The 20,498-nt window shown below is 37.6% G+C and overlaps 1 protein-coding gene across 3 annotated transcripts in view; it reads left to right on the top strand.

Annotated features, from left to right (window-relative positions):
* The window catches only part of LSAMP (limbic system associated membrane protein), a 600,383-nt gene that overhangs the window by 287,062 nt on the left and 292,823 nt on the right, over window positions 1–20,498 (top strand). Inside the window, exon 1 of one of the 3 annotated variants that reach the window (XM_070582660.1) lies at window positions 15,193–15,419. The exons of the other annotated variants lie outside the window; for them this stretch is intronic. Within the exon in view, the coding sequence (XP_070438761.1) occupies window positions 15,418–15,419 (2 nt within the window). The 5' untranslated portion in view covers window positions 15,193–15,417. Of the gene's footprint in view, window positions 1–15,192; window positions 15,420–20,498 lie in introns of those variants that run through there. 3 annotated transcript variants of the gene reach the window in all.

Raw genomic sequence — 20,498 nt, forward strand, 5'->3', positions numbered from 1 at the left:
ACCCTATAAAATAGTTAATGGTAAAAGAGAAACCCCAAGCACTGTGCCTGTGTGGCTTTTGGTCCCCTTACACTTTGCAATACTTCTGCTTTCGTTATTACAGGAATAAAGATAGAGGCTTAGGGCCATTCGACCCATGAGGAACTAAATCTAGACGTTGCACCCCATTTTGCAATCAGTCTTAAACATCTAGACGCCTAGAGGACATATAGAAAAGGTCAATATCTACATTTAATAAAGGTTGCTTACTTCTCACAGACATACTGTGCTAATATTGTAACAAGATATGTTTATGTACCCATTTTGTTTGCCAAAATTATGTACTGAGACAATTCCATGAAATCATAAACGCGTGACCTGGACCCTATATAAGTGCTTGAATGCTTCGAATAAATCAGACTTGGAACCTCACTTCCACTCTCACCGTAACTTCTTTTTTCGCCAACGCCGTTCATCCCTCAGGAAACCTGGACTCGGCTGGAGCTGGACTCCGGCAAATAAGTGTTGAGTTAATTAATTAGGTAGATATTACTACCCTCAAATTAAATGTAGAAACTGAGACCCACTGAGTTTAAGTTCACTTTCTCATAAATTGTGCAACTGAGCCAGAATTTGAATTCATTAAGTATTCTTCTGCACCTCTCACAGCTGATTGGACAAAAAGGCAAGCGTTAATCTTTAAAATCTCCGTTCTCAGGCTTCCTGTATGAAAATGTCCAGGCTCATTCAAACCCAGAGAAAAAGTATGGCTCCATCAGGAAAGTTTGGTTTAGTGATGAGGAACCACTTATGATCAAGATCTCATTCAGTGCCAAACCCTTCCCTATAGTATATTTATGCCAACATGGGGGTGGTGGAGGAGATCTCGTGAAGGAATAGAAGCAGACTGATAGGATGGTTTGGAGGTTCTCTCAGGTAAACGTTACAGGATAATTGAAGAAAGTGTATTTGGGGAGATATATATCCTAAGGCTAAAATAAACTATGAAACAATTCACTAGTTATACCAATTATGTCAATTAATTACCAATTGATTGAAATTTTTATTGTTGTTGTTATTCCAGTTAAAGAGAAATAAAAGTGCTAAACTACTTTAAGAGATTTAAGGGAAAGAACTAATAGGAGAAAGGAGAGAGGAAGAAAAGGGGATATTCTCACAGAATGAGAGAGAATATTGCCTGAGCCTTTTTTTTTCTCTTACAAATTCACGGACTTTTCAGTCATGAGAAGTTCAGGAGAAATACTGGAAGATTATGCTTTCCATTTTTGTTCAAGTCCTTACAGTCCCTATTTCACAAAGGAAATATGAACTATGTCTTATTACAAATAATCCATCAGGTGTGGGGCAGTGAGGTGAAGGCAACCTGACCTTTTGCCTTCTCTTCATCCTGATCCTATTGCCGAGCAGTGCCGGTTGAGGCTTATCACAGCTGTTGAGTGTCCTGTGGGGAATGATATGTGCTACCAGGTTAAAGACGCTTGTCTTTCAAGACCTCAAGAGACATTAATTCTGAGGCATTTGGACTATTTTCTTCATTGGCTAGCTGTATCAGTAACTTGATATTGAGCTATAAAAGGATTAAAATCTCAGTTGTTCAAAGGGGTTCTTGGACTTGAAAATTTGGGGGCTACTGGTATAGGACTCAGTCTTTGTCTACCTGTTTGGCATTGTTTATAGGGTGGGTTTATAATTAAGGACTTTTTTGATTACAAGTCACAGAATACCTGACTTAAACTGGCTTAAGCAATGGGAAAGATTGTTGGTTCACATACATGAGAAACACAGTGGAAGGGCTAGCTGCAACTGTCGATCGACCACTTTCTCTATGTCTTGCTTTATTTGCTTCCCTGTTGACTGTATTGTCAGATAGGCTCTCTTCTCATGTTCATAAGATGGCTGTAGCAGCCCCAGACCTTGCATCCTCTGAGCTCTAAATCCCCTGGGGAAGAGCGAGCCTCTCCTTCCCAGAAGTCCAGAAAAACCTCAAACCACCTCATTCCATTTTCCTGGCTCTGATTGGGTCACATCCAGGTCTCTGAACCAGTTACAGATACACTGCTTGACTTAGCCCTAGGCACCATCCCTGCAGATAGCAAGTGGATTGCCCCTGACCTATAAAGGCCAAGAGATGAAAGAGTATATCCTTAACTGGATCCTTAAGTAAAGTGAATGAAGCCTGAGTGGCTAAAGAACAATACGTGTTCATTAGAGCAATGTTGAGTGAAAGAAGTAGAAGGATTTGAAGAGGAAAGAGAGGGATGATGGAGAAAAGGAAAAAAAGGGTAAGGAAGTATCTAAACACATTTGACCTGTACTTAGATATATGTTTAGAATTTCTAAGTAGGTAAGCAATTTTTTTTTATTTATGTGAAAGAACCTATGACTATACTTTATATAAAAAAGCTATACTTTTTATATTTTATTTAAAAAACTTATATTAACAAAATGCTTAGAAAGAGCAACAGTGAGAATAAAAAGTAAGAATAAGAATAAATTATTTTGTTTCATTGTTATCAAAAACATGACCTTATTCCAATCATATTTCCAACATTCTCAACAATGTATAGATACAAGTATCTCTTGTCCCAACTCTGAAGTCTTATGTTTAAAATGGCAACATTTGTAGTCCATGGTTTAGTATTGAATAATTATTTTTTCCAGTCAGGAATTAGGTGACTGAGCTATGTTTGAAAGGATAAACCAGCTCAAGTAAGAACTTTTGCTACCTACATTTGCAAGTATACAGCTGAGATTTAGTCAACCTCAGCTCTCTATCCGTATGCTGATAACGGTGGCTTTTGTGAACTAAATCACCCTACCAGCTTGTAGGACCCTCCATCGGTCAAATTACCTTCCAAGGGATTCCCTGGAACATAAACCAACAATTTCATAAATAAGGGAGACAGGAAACAAGGTGAGAAGAGATAGTGTAGATATGTGAAGTGAAGGAAAAGAAGAAAGTCAGCTAGATAGGACACCCATGTGATGGACTAGAAAGCATGGTTTTTGGCACAATTACCTAGAACATTTGTCTCCTTAAAATATTGTCCTTGCAACTACTGGGAGTGTTCCCTGATATGCTTTGGGAAAGCTTCTCATCTTTATCTTTGGACTCTGCAATAAAAGAATATGAGGCTGCTGTTTGTGGGGTTGGTGTCCAGAATACAGTGAATATTGAAAGTGAGATTGGTAACCCAATCTTACTAATCACCCTCCAGATGAACACACAGAATCCAGAGTCTGGTGCGCCTCTTAAGGCTTTACTTTCCACTGGGCTGACCTCCAGAAAGAGACAGCACATCCCTGCAGGGCTGGATGCATCCCCAAGGCCGTTCAGGCAGAACCAGTAGCAGTTCCATGGAAACCTTGCATATGCTCATGTGTGCACATCCCCACCTAGCATTCGTCCTTCTAGTGACCAAGCCAAATGAGGCAATTTGTGCTATGGCCACTGGAAGCAGGAATTGCTTCATTAACAGCATATCGTGCTAGTAGGATTATAGGAGAAGGGGTGTTGGTTTCCCTTAGGGAAAGTGATTTTCTACTGGGTCCTTGCCAAAGGTCACACTGACAATGTTTTGAGAGAAGCTAGCCATACCGTTCATATAACTGCTGTATGTTTTGTGGCCAGAGTTCTTTTTTGTAAATAAAATCTAATATAGCAGAGACCTACTTACTTTGGGAAAGGGAAATGCTATTTACCCAAGGTAGGAAATTGGCAGTATATTATCAGAGGGTATTTTCTGAGCAAATATTTAATCAGAACCTCTCCTATTTGTCTTTTTTGGCCTGAGGATGTTCTATGAAATGCAATGCAGTTCCACTCTTATGTTCACGATTTACCCAGAGCTTTGCCACAAGCTGTTGTGTATGCAAAAGAAGGTTCAGTATTTCTAATTATGTTGTGTACCTAGTCTATTATCTGACACTCCTTTGTGTTGCTGAATAAATTTTTATCAACATTTCCCATTGCTAAATATGAAAGTCCTGTGAATTCACATTTTGTTAAGTTTTTCAAGGCATATCATGGATGTAATATAAATATAGTCACCTAGTGTTACATGCTCTTGCCTTACCAAGCACATCTGTGAACCCACCAAATTCAATCTATTTGTGATTTTATATTTTTCACTAGACTGATCATTTGTTTTTGAGAAATATCCAGGAATGTTGCCACATTGCTGAAAGGTGTTTAGTTAACTCAGGTGACATATGAATGACATTGAGCAAAAATATTAGTGACATGTTGTTTTAATGTTCTTTTTCTTTGCAGAGGTCACATGAAAGTGAGAATTAAAAATTTCCATCTTTTTCTACATTGTGTTCTTATTCTACTTCTTAATCTTAGCTGAAGAAGTAGATTGTCCGGATGTTTTCTCTAAGTTTTCTTGCCAAACAGTGGAAGGATTGCCTCATGCAATTATAATGATGGGATGGACCTCACGGATCATGACGATGGCCACTTAAGTGATATAGTTCTTTGAAACATTGAAATGGTAGTCCAATGTGCAATCTGAATGGGGGCAGCACAGCTGTTTCCTAACTTGTCCATTATCTCACGTGATGTTGACCACAATACAATTATGAGAATTTATTTTGAGGGTGAATAACACAAATCCAGTTAACCCCTCACCCATGAACATGGGGGGAGTGTGTGTGTTCATGAAGCATAAAAAGGGAGAAACCACTCTATCAATTTCCAGGAACATTGTTTAATTGGGGAAAAGTCTGACTTTTGGAGTCAGACACTGAGGTGTTTGATTTCCACTGCTGCTTCTTTCCAGCTATGTGAAATCGGCCAAGTTCTCTGAGCACCTCCAATGTTTTCTTGGGAGAAATAAATACAGAGATGTCTATAAAAAGGGGTCTGATTGATCATAGTTGTTTAGTCAATATGCTCCTCTTCCACTGTGCTGTGATCTCGTTATGGCAACAATTATAGCTTTATTCCCCAAACTTAGGAGATTTCCTGAAGCATAGAAAACATTCCATAAATGTTTATTGTATGAATAAGTGAATGTTAAAGTGTGACAATTGCAGACGATCACGCCACAGATTCAAATTAAAAGCTAAAACAAGAGGCTGGCCCGGTGGTGCAGCGGCTAAGTTGATACGTACTGCTTTGGTGGCCCAGGGGTTCACTAGTTCAGATTCACCACTTGTCAGGCCATGCCATGGTAGGCATCCCACCTATAAAGTAGAGGAAAATGGGCACAGATGTTAGCTCAGCGGCAGTCTTCCTCAGCAAACAGAGGAGGATTGGCAGTGGATGTTAGCTCAGCGCTAATCTTCCTCAAAAAAAAAAAAAAACTAAAACAAGCCAATAAAAATATTCCAAGGAGCTGGATCACTTTCTTTGGCCCAGTTCTGATAATGAAGATAACACTAAGACTTGAGGAACCTGTTGAACAATTGACAGTGAAGCTTTGAAACTTCTCTTAGAGATGCTCGGCAGTGTGAGGCATGAAGTTGATCTTTAAAAATAGTAATTTTAGAAGAAATTTATGCTGCTTAAAATTAAATTAACTCTCCTATTGAATAAAAAGCAGGAATATAGAAATGTTTCATTTCTTAGTATGTCTCCATTATTAAAAAAGGAAAGTCAAAGGGTTTCACTACTATTTGCCTTATAAGCCAATGTTTCTACAGGAAATATCCACAAACATTGAAAAGAAAACATTTGCCTACTCTGCTTTTAGCCTTCATAGGGGCATTAATTCCCATTTTGAGAAGAAGTATATTAAAAGGAACTTTCTTTCTCAACTTTTATTTTTTAATGTATTTTTGTACTTGTAAATTCGCACATCTGCTGAAGATCATTTAAGACTTACAAATAGGGGCTGGCCCGGTGACACAGCAGATAAGTGCGCACATTCTGCTTCAGTGGCCCGGGGTTCGATGGTTTGGATCCCGGGTGAGAACATGGCACCGCTTGGCAAGCCATGCTGTGGTAGGCGTCCCACATATAAAGTAGAGGAAGATGGGCATGGATGTTAGCTCAGGGCCAGGCTTCCTCAGCAAAAAGAGGAGGATTGGCAGCAGTTAGTTCAGGGCTAATCTTCCTCAAAAACCAACAACGACAAAGTTAAAAAAAAAAAAAAAGAAGACTTACAAATGTACTCCAATAGTATTAATTTGAACATGTGTTTTCTGCTTTGTCTTCTACCTGTTGGGCATTGTTTCATTTCATTCAAAATGCCTTTACTGCACTAAAAAAAAGAACATTCGTTTATTCCTACTATTTGACTAAAGTGGTGTCTATAGATGCAAAAGAAATGAGTGGGCTATATCTACATCTTTTGACCAAGGCACATATGTATCACTTGAGTATGATTATCAATATCCTTAGAAAATTTTTCAAACAATCAGATCAGCCACTATATAATTCAGCATGTAAACCAAACTCATTTGGTATCCAAATTAATTGAGCTTTCATATGGTAAATTAAATAGTAAAAGCCTATGCATTTTTCATTTTATTAGTAGACAATTCTTAGCAAATCCTGGAGATGCCTACTATATCATTTGGGTTATTCGCTATAAGTAAATCACAATAAATGACTCCAGACATCTGAGAAATTTACAGAAATGATTAATTAATATCTAAACCAGCACTTCTCATTTTAGCTAGATTTCTATTTCACAGAATGCCTTAAATATCCCCAGAGCAAAAAGCCAGTTAGGATCCAGGCAAATCTCATTTGCAAGTAGTAGGATTTATTGACAAGCTTTCCTCATCTCCCCAGCTAGATTCTTAACCCCTTAAAGGAGAGATCAAAATCCTATTCATATCTGCAAGCACTCAACATAGTGCTCTGACTCTAGACTTTGATGCTTAACAAACATAAACGAAGGACATAATCCAAGGTACTATTTCCTGTCATTCATTAGGTCTTGAACCAAACCCTGCCTTACTTCCGAGAGAAATTTGGCAGAGGGGTTGATATCCTTTGGTCATGTCCCATTGATAATGCTTTCGAGAGGGATTAGTACTCTGGCTTTCTGCCTTCATATACCCCCAGATCTTGTCAGTTACATTGAGGCAGCTAGGGTGGGTCATGACTCATGTGATCTGGGTGAGAATCAAGTTGAGTTTACATGTTGCCAAACAGAAAACACAGTCTGATGTCTAGATGTGTTAGTGTTTGTCTGAGCTTCCCTGTTTTGTCCTGATTTTTCTTTTCATGTAAACCAAACTTTTGAAGCTTTGGATTGCTATATTCAAAGTCCAAAGCCATGTTTATCTCAATGTCTTAATCCGCCCCCATCCCTGCCAAAACAAACAAACAAAAAACAAAAACTCTTTCTCTTCATCCTTGGGATCTGCAAATGGATATAAAATGCTGCAGCTTGAATGTCCAGATTCTATTACCCACATTTTCCCCTCAGCTATGTATTTCTTAGTGTGTGAAGAAATATTATTTACCATGAAAGAGCAAAGAGCACAGGCACAACCACATATCCTAATTCTCTAACCTTTACTATCTTTTCCCTTTTGTTTCCTAATTATATAATCATTCCAGTTTTCATTGTTGCTAGAAGAAATACCATCAAGTATACTCTGCCAAGTATTTTTGTTTTCTCTGTTATTCATTGAACTGCTTTAGTTTATAAAGCCATTTATGAGTAGAAGGTTGAAAGTGAGTTCAGAATAAAACTCTTAGGAACAAGTATACAAGATGCTCCTCCATTTCATTGTTCTCCTAACTGAACTAGAGCAGCAAATAAATGCAGTCAATCTTTGGGAAACCAATTCCTGTTGAGCTTAGGACAGTCGAGGTGAAGGAGGTTAAAGAAAAGCGTTGGGGAGGGTGTTGGACAAGCAGAGAAGATAATCAAGGCAGTGATAGAGCATAAGTGAAGGAGAGAATGCCACTGGGTGAAAACTCTTAGCTAGGAAAGAAGAATTGCAAAAAATGAACATAGACACCAAGGAAAAAGAAAGGAACACACTGAAGAAAAGAGAAAAGATAGGAGAGGAAGAAAACTATGATGAATAATTTACAACTCTGAAAGGGAGAATAGTAGAGAAAAGAAAAGCAAACAGAATATCCGAGAAGATGGTATGTCTTGATTATTGTTGAGTAAAATACGCATGAAACAGATGACTTCTTATTTTGTTCTCATAAAAACTTCATTGTATGTTGATATTTCAGAGCTGGCTTTAGATATGGAAATGAATTTGTCACTGTCTTCTCCCTGTAACAGAAACCATTCTCTGCTTTCAAGTGTGCCAGAGACAACAGGAGCTAGGACACCGTACATGATGGGAGTGTATCAGGCAAAGCCAGAGTCCCTGGGAGATAAGTGACCCTGAAGGGCTACAGCGAGGAATTTCTGTTTCTAACTCTCTCCGTTCAAAACTCAAAATCTCTGCATCCTTCTAGACACTGCTGTCTGATTTGTCACCCCCAAATTAGCAAAAGCCAGTCAGTTCTTTGCTGTGCAAGATTAGGAGTAGAGTTTTCAAATGAAAACAATACCCCCTTGCATGTATAAAATGAATATTTTTGTTAAAACTTCCAAGAAGCGTTTATGATCCCAATTATATTTTCTTCTTTGAGTATGTATGTGACCATCTCCATGTCTACAGCAGTCTGTAACTGCTATGAACAACTTTGTTTCTTTAACTGGCTCCTAACTTCATGCAATCTGTAGTTTTAAAGTTGAATGGAGAATATTTATCCTCTTTTTTTTTTTCCTCAATTTTTTTGCATTTTCATTTAGTGTTTTCAAATCTTTCTTGGCCGGAAATCTGTTCACAACTGTAATTTGCTTTTATGAATATGGTTGGTGGTAAATCAGTCTCTAAAATGTTTTCAAAGTTATTTACATTTTCATTAACTTAAAATATTTAAATACTAAGGATATATATTTAGATTTGGTTTTCCCAAATGATTGAAACCAAATAAACTTGTCAAGTTTTGAGACAAAGACCACACCCTAGATGATTCCCCCCAAGCTGGATTGGTTTAAGACAAGAATGCAATACTTTGATATAACTCTGGAGCAACTCAGAAGGCCTCAGAGCCCACAGAAAATCTTCATGAGTGAGAAACAATGATGTCTTTGGTTCTCCGGGATGTGAGAGTGGTGAGTCTTCTATTCAAATGCAAAAGTTTCTGTGGATAAAGATGTACAACCCTTGTGGGCCTTTCTCCATTCAAGCTGCTCGGGTACTTCTCATTTTTCCACATCAGGGGACGATGCTGAGTGATTCCATGGTTCTTTCTAGAGGAGAAATTTGTTTTTCACCAGACATATGAAAAGAATTTCATATTTGTTCCTTTTATGTCTAGTGGTCTGACCGTGTAAGGTGGTAATGAAATCTTTGTCCCAAACTTGTATTCTTTTTTTTTTTTTTCGGAGGAAGATTTGCCCTGAGCTAACATCTGTGCCAGTTTTCCTCTATCTTGTATGTGGGTTGTCACCATAGCATGGCTGCTGATGAGTGGTGCAGGTCCATGCCTGGGAACCAAACCCAGGCCTCCGAGGTGGAGTGCACTGAACTTTACCACTAGACGATGGGACCAGCCCCAAACTTGTATTCTTATAGTTCCTGACTGCATAGGCCTTTTTCTCTAAATCATACTTTGGTAGTAAGGAAGGCATATGGCTCCTTGTTCCAGAGCTATATTCCTATAGTTCCTCAGTGAATAGACCTTTTCTCTAAATCATACATTATATTATCTGGAACCCAATGACTTAAGTCATCTCAAAATTTATGGGACCATTGCACAGCCTCAAAGCCAAGGCACTTAAGACATACTCCAAAGATGGGCTGGGTAAACCTGACTGGTATCTACTAGGCTAGCAAAGTCTCAGAGGTGATAGTAGTTTTTTTCTCCTTTAAGGTTTAATGTATCAGATCTACTATGCTGGGTACATTTATCCATTTAAAATAAAAACATAATCCAAGAGAACACTTTTGATTCATAATGGTTTTAACAAAATAGGTAGAGGAGAGAATGTAGCAATTAAAGTAGAATGGCTTTTGTTTTTTAAGTTCAATGATAAATTAGTAATTATTAATCTTCCCACTTCCTTTCACATCATAATATGTCCCATGTTGTATAGCTTTGCCTATTGTTGAAATGTCATCAAAGTTGAAAAACTTAGACTTTCCTTGCTATTTCTTTCCATATGCATTGTAAGAAGTACAAGTTAGTTTAGAATATATGCAGAGAATAAACTATATCTCTGCGGAAAAAATGCTTCAGCTGTGGCCCATGACTGGAGGAGGTGTTATGAGCCATTTCCCAAAACTCCTGTTGAGACGCAGTCACTCATATCCAGATGAGAAGGCAGCCCACTCTAGCTTTGGTTCTATCTACTTACAAATGGGCAAAGGAGACCTGATCAAACACTAATAATTTGCTACTGTTTTCCTATTATTGATTTTACCATGAGAATTGCTTTGTTACTTTTTGATAATTTTTAAAAACAAATGAGCTATTTTGGCTTCTCCTATTTGGAAAGTAACTCAGGAAAAGTAGTCTGTCCTCTGAGCCCTTACAGTTTGTATTACCTCTTATGTATCTTTCTTTTAGCACTATGGAGTTATGTGTATAAAGGTCTTTCAAGCCCACTAGATGCAGTCTTCTAAGGGCAGGGAGCATCTCCTGCATGTCTCCCATGGCTGCCATAGCCCAGCGCAGCCCCGGTTACGTGTGATACTATGAGTGAATGTGGGATGGGTCAAGGGAGAGTCTCTGTGAGCTTCTTTTGATTAAATTTGAAATGGAGATTTGCTGTGGTAAAATGACATGTTTTAAGAATATGTTAAATTGTAGATATATCATTTGTTCATTTATCATTTGTTTATTCCTTTATTCAATAAATATTTACAAAGCACCCGCACGACTTTCTAAATCATAGGAACATACAGAAGTGAACAAGAGGGGCGTGGTCTCCGTACTCATGGAGATGACTTACAGTGGTGATGATAGAAAACTAAAAAAACACATAAAAATTAACAAAAGGTAACAAATATTGAAGTATGATAGTATGATACAGTTCTTAACATAAAGAGAGCACCTAGGTGTCTGCTTCATACCAGGGGATCAGGGAAGACCTCTCTGATAAGATGACATTGGAACTAAGCTCTAAAAAACAAAAAGGAGCCAGCTGTGCAAAGATCAGGGGAAGAACATTCTTGAGAAAATAAATGAAAACTACCTATTTACCCACCACTTGGTAATGATCATAATTAACATTTTGATATATGTCCTCCATTTGTGTGTGTAAGTTTCTGTGTTTCTGTATGTGTGTGTATGTATAAATGGGCTTCACTACTTGATTTATTTATTCAGCAATATATTGTGAATATTTTACCGGCCCATTACATTTATTTCTACAATCTACATTTTAATGACAGCATAGAATTCCATTGAAGTCAAGTAATATTATTTAATCAGCTTCCCTGATTATTTCCACATTTATCTTGTCTCCAGTGTTTTGGTACCATGATTTTTATTTTTGCACAGTGAGGCTTCTGAGAGGGAGGATAGTGAACGAATGAGCAGTGCAAGCTCTGGGGCCAGCCTGCCTGAGTTCTAACTTGGCACTGCCATTTATTAACTGTATAAATGCAGGCAAATCGCTTAACCTATCAGTTTTGTCATCTCTAACATGGGCATATTAGTAGCAGCTACCTCACAGTGTTGCTGGAAGAAAGTTTCATGTTATGTACGGAAGAATGCTTGGCACCATAGGAGCTACCATTTTTAAGTTCTAGAGAACATGGTAGAGAATGAAATATACTGTGTCAACCAAACATTGTCAGTTATTGTTTTAATTGAGGGAGAAGTTTGTGACTCGTTTTTAAAAATCTGTAGGAAAGTCTGAATAAAGTCAAAATTATGCCGATTAAAAACAGTCTATGATACCCCCTAGGAACTGACTCAAGAATAAACAAATTCTCATGACCTGTGAAGTTTGTGGTTTGTTTCCTGGGAAGGTCAGGAATGTTGCAGACTTGTTGCTGGGCCCACGATTTGTACATTGATAAAGTACTTATCTTTTACTCACTGAGGCCTCTGTGCTAAGCGAGAATGCAATATTTCAGTTTTTAGCTTTAGGTCTTACAGTAAGCAACTATTTTTGGGTGGAAAGGTCTGCAGAAAGGCCAGTGAGCTCAAGTAATGAGAAAAGTGCACGGAAATGAAATGTGATTGGGACAAAAAAATTGAAGCTGTTGTGACCTTTGCAACTCTAGGCCATCACATTGCCTCTAGGCTGAGTGCTCTTAACCTGAGGTTCCCGGATGGGCTTCACGGAGTCTGTCAGCCATCTGAAATCACTGATATTCTGTAATCAGAAGGTCACTTGATGAGCACAGAATTAAAGTGAAGGGAGTTAGCAAGAATATCTAAATGGCTTCCAATCTCAAGTTATGATGATAGCCTGATCCATCCATCAAATTTAGTTGTTTTTTTTTTTACTCAGGGTTTAAGGAAAGTTTTGTGTCTTTCCTTAAATGTCTGTGATATTCTTAAATCTCCTGAGCCCAAACCACAACTTTGTGTATGTGTATATTTGGAGTTTTTCCAAGTAGAAGTTAAATAGCCTTGGTCATATTTTCAAAGGTATCTGAGAACCAAAGCTGGCTAAGGGCCACTTATCTAGCCTGCTGGACTGCTCCTCCGGAAGCTGAGATCAACTTCCCGTGCATCTTGTTTTTGGACTGCCCTTCATTAAAATCCCAGTCTCCCAGAACTTCAGTCTCCCAGAGACTGGTTTCCACACATTTGTTGCCAGAACGCCCTAATTGCACATATTTTCTCTCTCTCTGTTTGTTTGACAGCCACAGTGCAGAACCCACTTAGATTGAGATCTTGTATTCTTAGAGATTTTGGCAACATGTAAACACATTTGTTGAGACATGGTTCTATTTCTTACTCCATAAACCAGTCTATTCCTCCCGCCATTCTCTTGGCTGAGTTAATTTCTTCCTCATTTAAGTTACCAGCATACCTTGTACTTATAGCACATCTCATTTGAAATGTCTTAGTCTCTCCATAAGACTGTGAGCTCCTTGAGAAAGGTTATATCTTTTTATCTCTCCATCACCAGCACCTAAATTTATGCCCAAACAAATGTATATTATCTGGGTTACCGTATAAGACTATTGCTCTATGGATGTCCTTGACGATTATTTTGTGGAATATTACATGGCCTCCTCTTTGTAAAGTTGAACTAAAGAAATTATCTTTCTAGCCATAATGACTTATATAAATAATTGTGTATCTATTCATTTTTGTGCTGACTGCCTGGAGCCATATTTATGATACCCCTGTCATTAGTGTGCAGAAATCACAGCATATATTTTGTCTACTAACCTCAACATTTGTTTTATTTTGTTGACCTTATTGTCGTTTTCCCTTTGCCTTTGTTTCCTTGCCTCTTTTAATAAATATTGCTTGCATGCATAGTTAAGCCATCTTAAATCAGTTTGTTATAAAATATAAGATATGATCGGTTTGGTATAAGCTATAAGGTCTGGTATAAAAATATATATAGGGGCTGGCCCCTTGGCTGAGTGGTTAAGTTTGCGCGCTCTGCTTTGGTGGCCCAGGGTTTCACTGGTTCGGATCCTGGGCTCAGACATGGCACGGCTCAACAGGCCTTGCTGAGGTAGCATCCCACACAGCACAACCAGAGACACTCACAACTAGAATATGCAACTATGTATCAGGGGGCTTGAGGAAGGACAGAAAAAAAAGAAGATTGGCAACAGTTGTTAACTCAGGTGCCAATCTTTTTTTAAAAAAAAATATATATATATATATATTGTTATACATATATATATAAATACATAAATATATGTAGTCATCTGATAAAATACTAGCACCAACCACCACTTCTCCATAATTAACAATCTTATGGCTATCTGATGGACTGTATTTCCCACTGGAATATATATATATACATAATGTAAAAAATAAAAATTAACTTGGATTTAGATTTGTATTTGAGTACTGACTTTGCTTCCTATTTTCATTCATACAAGACTCAGTATTTACCTCCTACTTTTTGTCAGGCATGTGTTTAGGTGATGGGGATACAAAGGTGAGTAAGGCAGAGCGTCTGGTCTCTCGGAGCTGGCTCTGTAATCCTGAGCAAATCTCTGAAAAGATGGTGGATTGAACACACATCCAATTTTGCTCTTGCCCAAACTCTAGTAAACCTACTGTAAAGGGATTTTTTTTTCTAAAGACAAACATACAAGGGGAGATGGGAAGAACAAGACAGTAGAGCATGGCAAAAGCAATTTTGGAAGCTGTAAAGCAGATGGGTGACTGGAACTGATGTGCAGACATGAAACCACTGAAGCCTAAGCCAGTAATGAGGAAAGCTGAGAACCAAACCAATTCTTCCCACAAAGTCCCCAGACTGTCCAGGAATTGGCAGTACTTATACCACCAGAAGTAGGAGGACGATCAAGATTGAGGGGAGGGGGAACTAAAATAAGACAAATTGTTTGAATGATGTTTAAAAGTGATTTAAATCCTTAGACTCCTTCTTTTCTCCATGCCCCTGGCTGACTCTCTTTGACTAAATTAAGCAAAATCCTTTAGGTTCATTCTCTGGAGAAAGTAAAACAAGGTCTCTGTACTGAAGGATAACAAATACAGTTGAGGGTCAGGTACATGATGTCTGCATATTAAAGACTAAAACCCTGGCCCCAGCCATAATTTTCCACTGAGACTCCAAACTATTGGCAGCCAGGTTTTATCCTCTATGCAGAATGTGGTACGACTCTTTCCTGGGGAAGATAACTAACTCAAAAGGAAGATCTAAAAAAAGAAGTCATCATAAATAAAGGTGTATGAGTCTATACTGATATAAATAAGTCATTGAATAAATAAATACGTGTGGGAAGAGGCAAATCTCCCACGCGGAAGGATTCCAAATAATCTATGTAGATACTCCACCTTCCAAAAGGTGGAGCATAACTCTCTGCTCCTTAAGTATGGGCTGCTCATAGTGACTTCCTTCCAAAGAGGACAGCGTGGAAAGGGAGAAGAAAAAGAGTAACTGTATGGTGGAGAAACGTGACAAACACAAGCTCTCGGCCAGATGGTCAAGGTCCGTGTCAACAGTAAAAAGTCCTGTTGATGGCATGTACCCTTCTTATTATGACGTAATAAATGGCACTTTACCTCTATGATTTCCTCCCCCAAACCCTTAACCCTAGTCTAATCATGGAAAAAAATTGGACAAATTCCAACAGAGGGACATGTACAAAATATCTGACCGGTACTCCTCAAAACCATCAAAGTCATCAAAAACAAGGAAAATCTGAGAGAATGTCACAGTCAAGAGGAGTCTAAGGAGATGTAACAACTAACGTGGTATCCTGGATGTGATCTGGAAAAGAAAAAGGACATTAGGCAAAACGAAGGAAATATGAATAATGTATGGACTTTAGTAATAATAATGTATCAATATTGTTTATTAATTGTGACAAATGTGCTATACTAATGCAATATATCAATATAGAGGGAAATTGATGTGAAGTTTGTGGAAAATCTGTATTGTCATTGGAATGTTTCTAGAAATCTAAAACTGTTCTAAAAAATAAAACATTTTAAAAATAGTAACTAAGTAACTAACTAACTAAATAATAGGGAAAAAAGGGCTGTGCTATTGCTCCAAGAAATGGCACAAGAAGGTCACTCTATGGGAAAGCCCCCAGTCTCACCCACACACTCAGAATTTCCAATCATCATTTTTTATGTCATTATACAAGTTGCATTTATTTTGACTTGCCAGTATTTTAGAAGCCACCTTTTAATGTTAGTCCATATAAATCTAATATTTTGATTATACCTTGGTGTATAAAAAATTACCCAAGCCTTATTGGCTTAAAACAGTAATCATTTCATTATATCTCAAGTTTCAGGAATTTGGACAGGGCTTTACTAGGTGATTCTTCTATTTCGTGTAGTGCTGACTAAGCTTGCTCCCTGCTATTCAGCCTACAGTTAGGCTGGTCTGGAGAGTCCAGGTGGGCTTTACTCAATTGTCTGGCACCTTTACAGGATGGCTTGACTGCTGGGCACAGCTGGAATTCTTGGCCAGAGTACGTGTACATGGCTTCTCCAGCATGGCACCCTCATAGCAGTCAAACTTCTGACATGGCTCGTAGAGACAGTCCTCCAAGAACTCACTTACAGTTGATTCCCAACATTAAATATGAGTAGCACATGAAGATTATCAGATAACTGAGGAATACCTCTAACACAAAAGAGAGAAAGCAGAATAAACAAACAGATGAAGGCGGCTTGAAGAAAAGAAAGAGGATTTGAATAGAAGAAAACTTTTAAATATTATTAATATTCTTAGACAAGAGGAGATATATTGCACCCCTAAAACAAGAAGAATTGGAAATGTAAAACACTTTGATAGAAATGAAAACCTCCGTAGGTGTATTGACAGTAAAAGCTGAGAAAATCTCTCAGGAAGTGGAGGCAAAAGACAAAAAGATGGAAAATAGAAGAAAAAAGATTATATTACAGAACTAGTCTAGGAAATCTACCATCCAAATAATAGTAATTTCAGAAAAGGAAAGTAGAGAAAAAGGAAGGGAAAAAGTTATCAATGAAATAGTTCAATAAAAATTTCCTGACCTGAAGCATATGAATTTCCAGGTTGGAAGGGTTGAAAGCACTTTGAAATAAAGTAGACCTACCCCAAGGCACTTCACCTTAAACTTTCAGAACACTGGGACAAAGAAGAACCAGTAAGCATCCAAGTAGGAAAAAGAATGAAAAAACAAGTTCAAAGCATCAGATAAAATCATTTTGGACTCCTCTATAGCAAAACTGGGATTTAAATTTCAATGGGAAATATCTTCAAAATTCTGGAGGAAAATTATTTCCAATCTAAAGCTCTCTGCTCAAAAAAATTGACTTTTTTTTCTTACTCTCACATTTGATTGATAGATGTAAAATTCATAAAATAATTTCCATGTCTCTTATCTTAATTAGGAAGTTACTGGAGGATGTGGCCCACCAAAATGACTAAATAAACAGAAAAAGAGAAAGATACGGATTAGAGAAAAGAGAAGACTGAACCCAGGACAGAGGCAAAGAGAGGTAACAGGCTGGCAGCCCTGCAACAGATGTAGAAAGCAAACAGTTTAGAATGAACTAGATGCCATTCTTTTCAACACCGTTTATTAACTGAGATTCCTTGAGCAATTTAATTGACCTATCTGTGCCTCACTTTCCTCCTCTGTACAATGGGCATAATCCGAGTATCTACCTTACATGGATTGTTGTGAGAATTAAATCTAATAACGCACAAAAATATATTTGAGCAGTGCATACCACAAAATGGGGCGCTCAACAAACATTGGTCTTTGCCATTAATTACTAAAGCCTCTTCCGTCTTTTCTCTCTATGCAGTCTCTATTAAAAGTGACATAAATGTATTTGCTTGTAAGTTCCCCAAATGCAAGCCACATTGTTTCCATCTTATCAGTTAATAAAATCTGAGCGAGACTAAAGATTCCATTTAAAGTCTTTCCCAAAGCCTTCAAAACCTGCAAACAATTATAAAAAGATGAATAATAAGCAAAACAATTCCTTCCACTTCATAAAATACTATGGAAAAGCATCTACATTTGCGAGTTATCCTAGATACTAAAAGCAGTGATAGTCGACTGTTAACTCAGTGGCATAAAATAAAGGAAAACGTAATAAAATGCAGGGATTCTGCACCCCGCTGACATAATAACCAAACTGAATAGACAAAGAATGCTAAATTCCTAACTTTACAACCCGCATGGAATGAGCCAATGTGTAGGCAGACCGCTGGAGTCTGAAATCTGCCTGAGGGGTTCACTTTCAGTATTTTCATTGTGTGACTTATTTGGTGGGTATCACAAGATTATAAATGTTGAGAGTATTACACTTAGTGTTTTATAAAAGCAGAGTTAGTATTTCTCTTAAATATGTGAGTGCAAAAACTGGTACTACTGTTTTCTTAAGTGTCTGATTTTACTACAACTCAGGGTTTTATTATACCCAGGAATCTCTGATTTTCTAATAGCAGTCCCTGAGGCACTAGAAAAAAATGCATTTCTAAAATGCATATATTTTGTGAAATAAGGGATAATATAATAAGCAGGCTCACAACCAAATAGGAATAAATACTTCTCTTTCTCCCTTCTTCCTGCCATCCCTTGCACTATCTAGGGTTGCTCTGGGCATTGCTCCCACCCAGCCCACATTTCCAAAGCGTAATCCAACATGGAGAACTTTGTGACACATGTGAACGATAAAAGCCACCAGACAATTACAGAAAATGATATTTTTCGGGCTATTGCAGTAAGAAGAGGGAAAGGAGCCCAGAGTTTTATGGGGACAGGGAGTCATCTGAGCCAAACGAAAGTCCTGAGGAAGTATGGGGATGAAACACCATATATTATGTCAGGGCACTGGGGTCCTTTGTAATCAGCCATTTCCTGGAACATAAAGGGGGTAGATTTCCTAACCATCCTTGCTTTCAAGGAACTCAGGGCTTAGATAGAATTCAACATTTTCAACATGGTCTTCTTCGAATTTAGAAGGTCAGCTCAGTAAATTATAGCTCCATCAGTGTTTTCCTCAGAGTGGAAATTCCTGAGACCCTTCTCATTGCTCCTTGTATCTTGCAATTATTGACCTACTTGATTCAGGGAAAAAAAAAAAAGGTCTCACATCCCATCCTTCCTTATTCCATTTTTGTGACTAGTAAATATAATAGCAATAGCAGTAATAATAATAACCACCATCATGACAATATCAACAATAATTTGTAACAATTATTGATTGTTTTCCATATGCCAGATACTACACTAAGGGCCTTGCATGTAATGATTTGTCAAGTCTAAAAACAATCCAATGGAGATATTGAGACTTAGGTGAAATAATTTGCCTAAATTATTATAGCTGGTGTGTTGTAGAGCTGAGATTTGAATTTCCTCAGTCTACTGTTGCCGATTACATTATATTAACTTAGGAATCCCACACCACACAACAGCAAATGCACCTTGAGGACACAGCCCAGTGTTAGTTAGGGACAGCCTAGGAATCATTTACAAATGCTGAGAGTGGTAGTGAGGGAGAGTCATCGTGGCTTAGGGAAACAATTCTCCCACCTAAGTTTAATTTTACTGAGCAGAGTGAGTTAACATCAAACTCTAGCCTCATACATGGTGTGCTCCACAGGCATTCATGTGGGTTGTCCCAGAATTTCTATTGTTTGGGAAGACCTTCAAGAGCTACTTGGTAACTAAATAAGAGGGAAATTATATTGTTCAATGATTAACGTGCACTACTTGTCTAATACAATCATTTTTAAAAGCAGAGTTCAAAGTTATATGTATTTTTACAAGTGTATAAATATATAAATTGTAAGTTCATTGTGATTCCAACTAAGCATAAGTGTGACTATATGACTTGAAATACAAATCACCAGAAATAAGCATTGTCGATATACTAATTGCTTTTATTTCATCTATACTTTTGTGTCTTTTTTGAATTTTTGATAAGAAGAGGTGTTATTTTGTAATCATAAAACATACAGTGAAAATATCTCTAAGTTTTTAGACTTCTCTACCGTACATCGTTTACTGATTTTTCAAGTTTGCTTTTTCAAAGGGAAGTGAGAGGTACGGTGGGATTTGAGATGAAGAGAGAGAGAGTATGACAATATTTCTGCGTGCAAATACTCTTATTTCTCTTTTCTGTGTCTTCTATTTGAAAACGAGTCAGTCTGAAGATCTATTCTAGAACTTTCTTTGGCTTTGCATACCAGCTCTTTTTTCTGATTCTTTACTAGTTGCTCTGCAGCGTTTCTCTCCCTTCTCGTCTCTCTCCTCCTCCCTCTCTTTCTCACTGTTTCCCACACTGAGATCGTATGCTTCTTTCTTTCTGCTTCACAATCTCTCTCATGCTTCCCTCATTTATTATTTGTTGTAGATAATTTTCTGTTTTTCTTCATCCACATGAATACATTAAAAAATAAAAAGCATCTGAACTCTAGAATTTAAGAAGCTGGAACTCATGAGTACTTAGGAAAATATTTCAGAATCTCCTCACAGAGCCACAGAGTTATCCCAGATATGTATATAACACTGAAACTCAAATTTAAATTGTCAAAGGCTAAAGTTAGGGCAGTTATTTAGGTAATGATTGATTCAAATGTAAAAAAAAAAATTTACCTGAATCAATTATTGATAAATCCAATAGATTGTAAATTTCTGTTATTGAAATGACCTTGTGTAGAGTAGAGGAGAAATATAGATATAGATATTGACATAGATACTGTGGAGTGGTTTAGCCCCGAGGTTTGAAAGAAGATACCCTTGAGAGACAGCATAGTTAACTTCCCTGATGGTAAAAACCAAACTCTCTCTTACCTCTTTTCTAATTACTAACAATTTCCAGGAGTTCCCAAATCTGCCTTGTGGGTTCCACCAGATCTAGTCTAATTGCAAACGTCCTA

The sequence above is a fragment of the Equus przewalskii genome, chromosome 18, assembly GCF_037783145.1.
Source record: "Equus przewalskii isolate Varuska chromosome 18, EquPr2, whole genome shotgun sequence".
NCBI classification, from domain to species: Eukaryota; Metazoa; Chordata; class Mammalia; order Perissodactyla; family Equidae; genus Equus; species Equus przewalskii.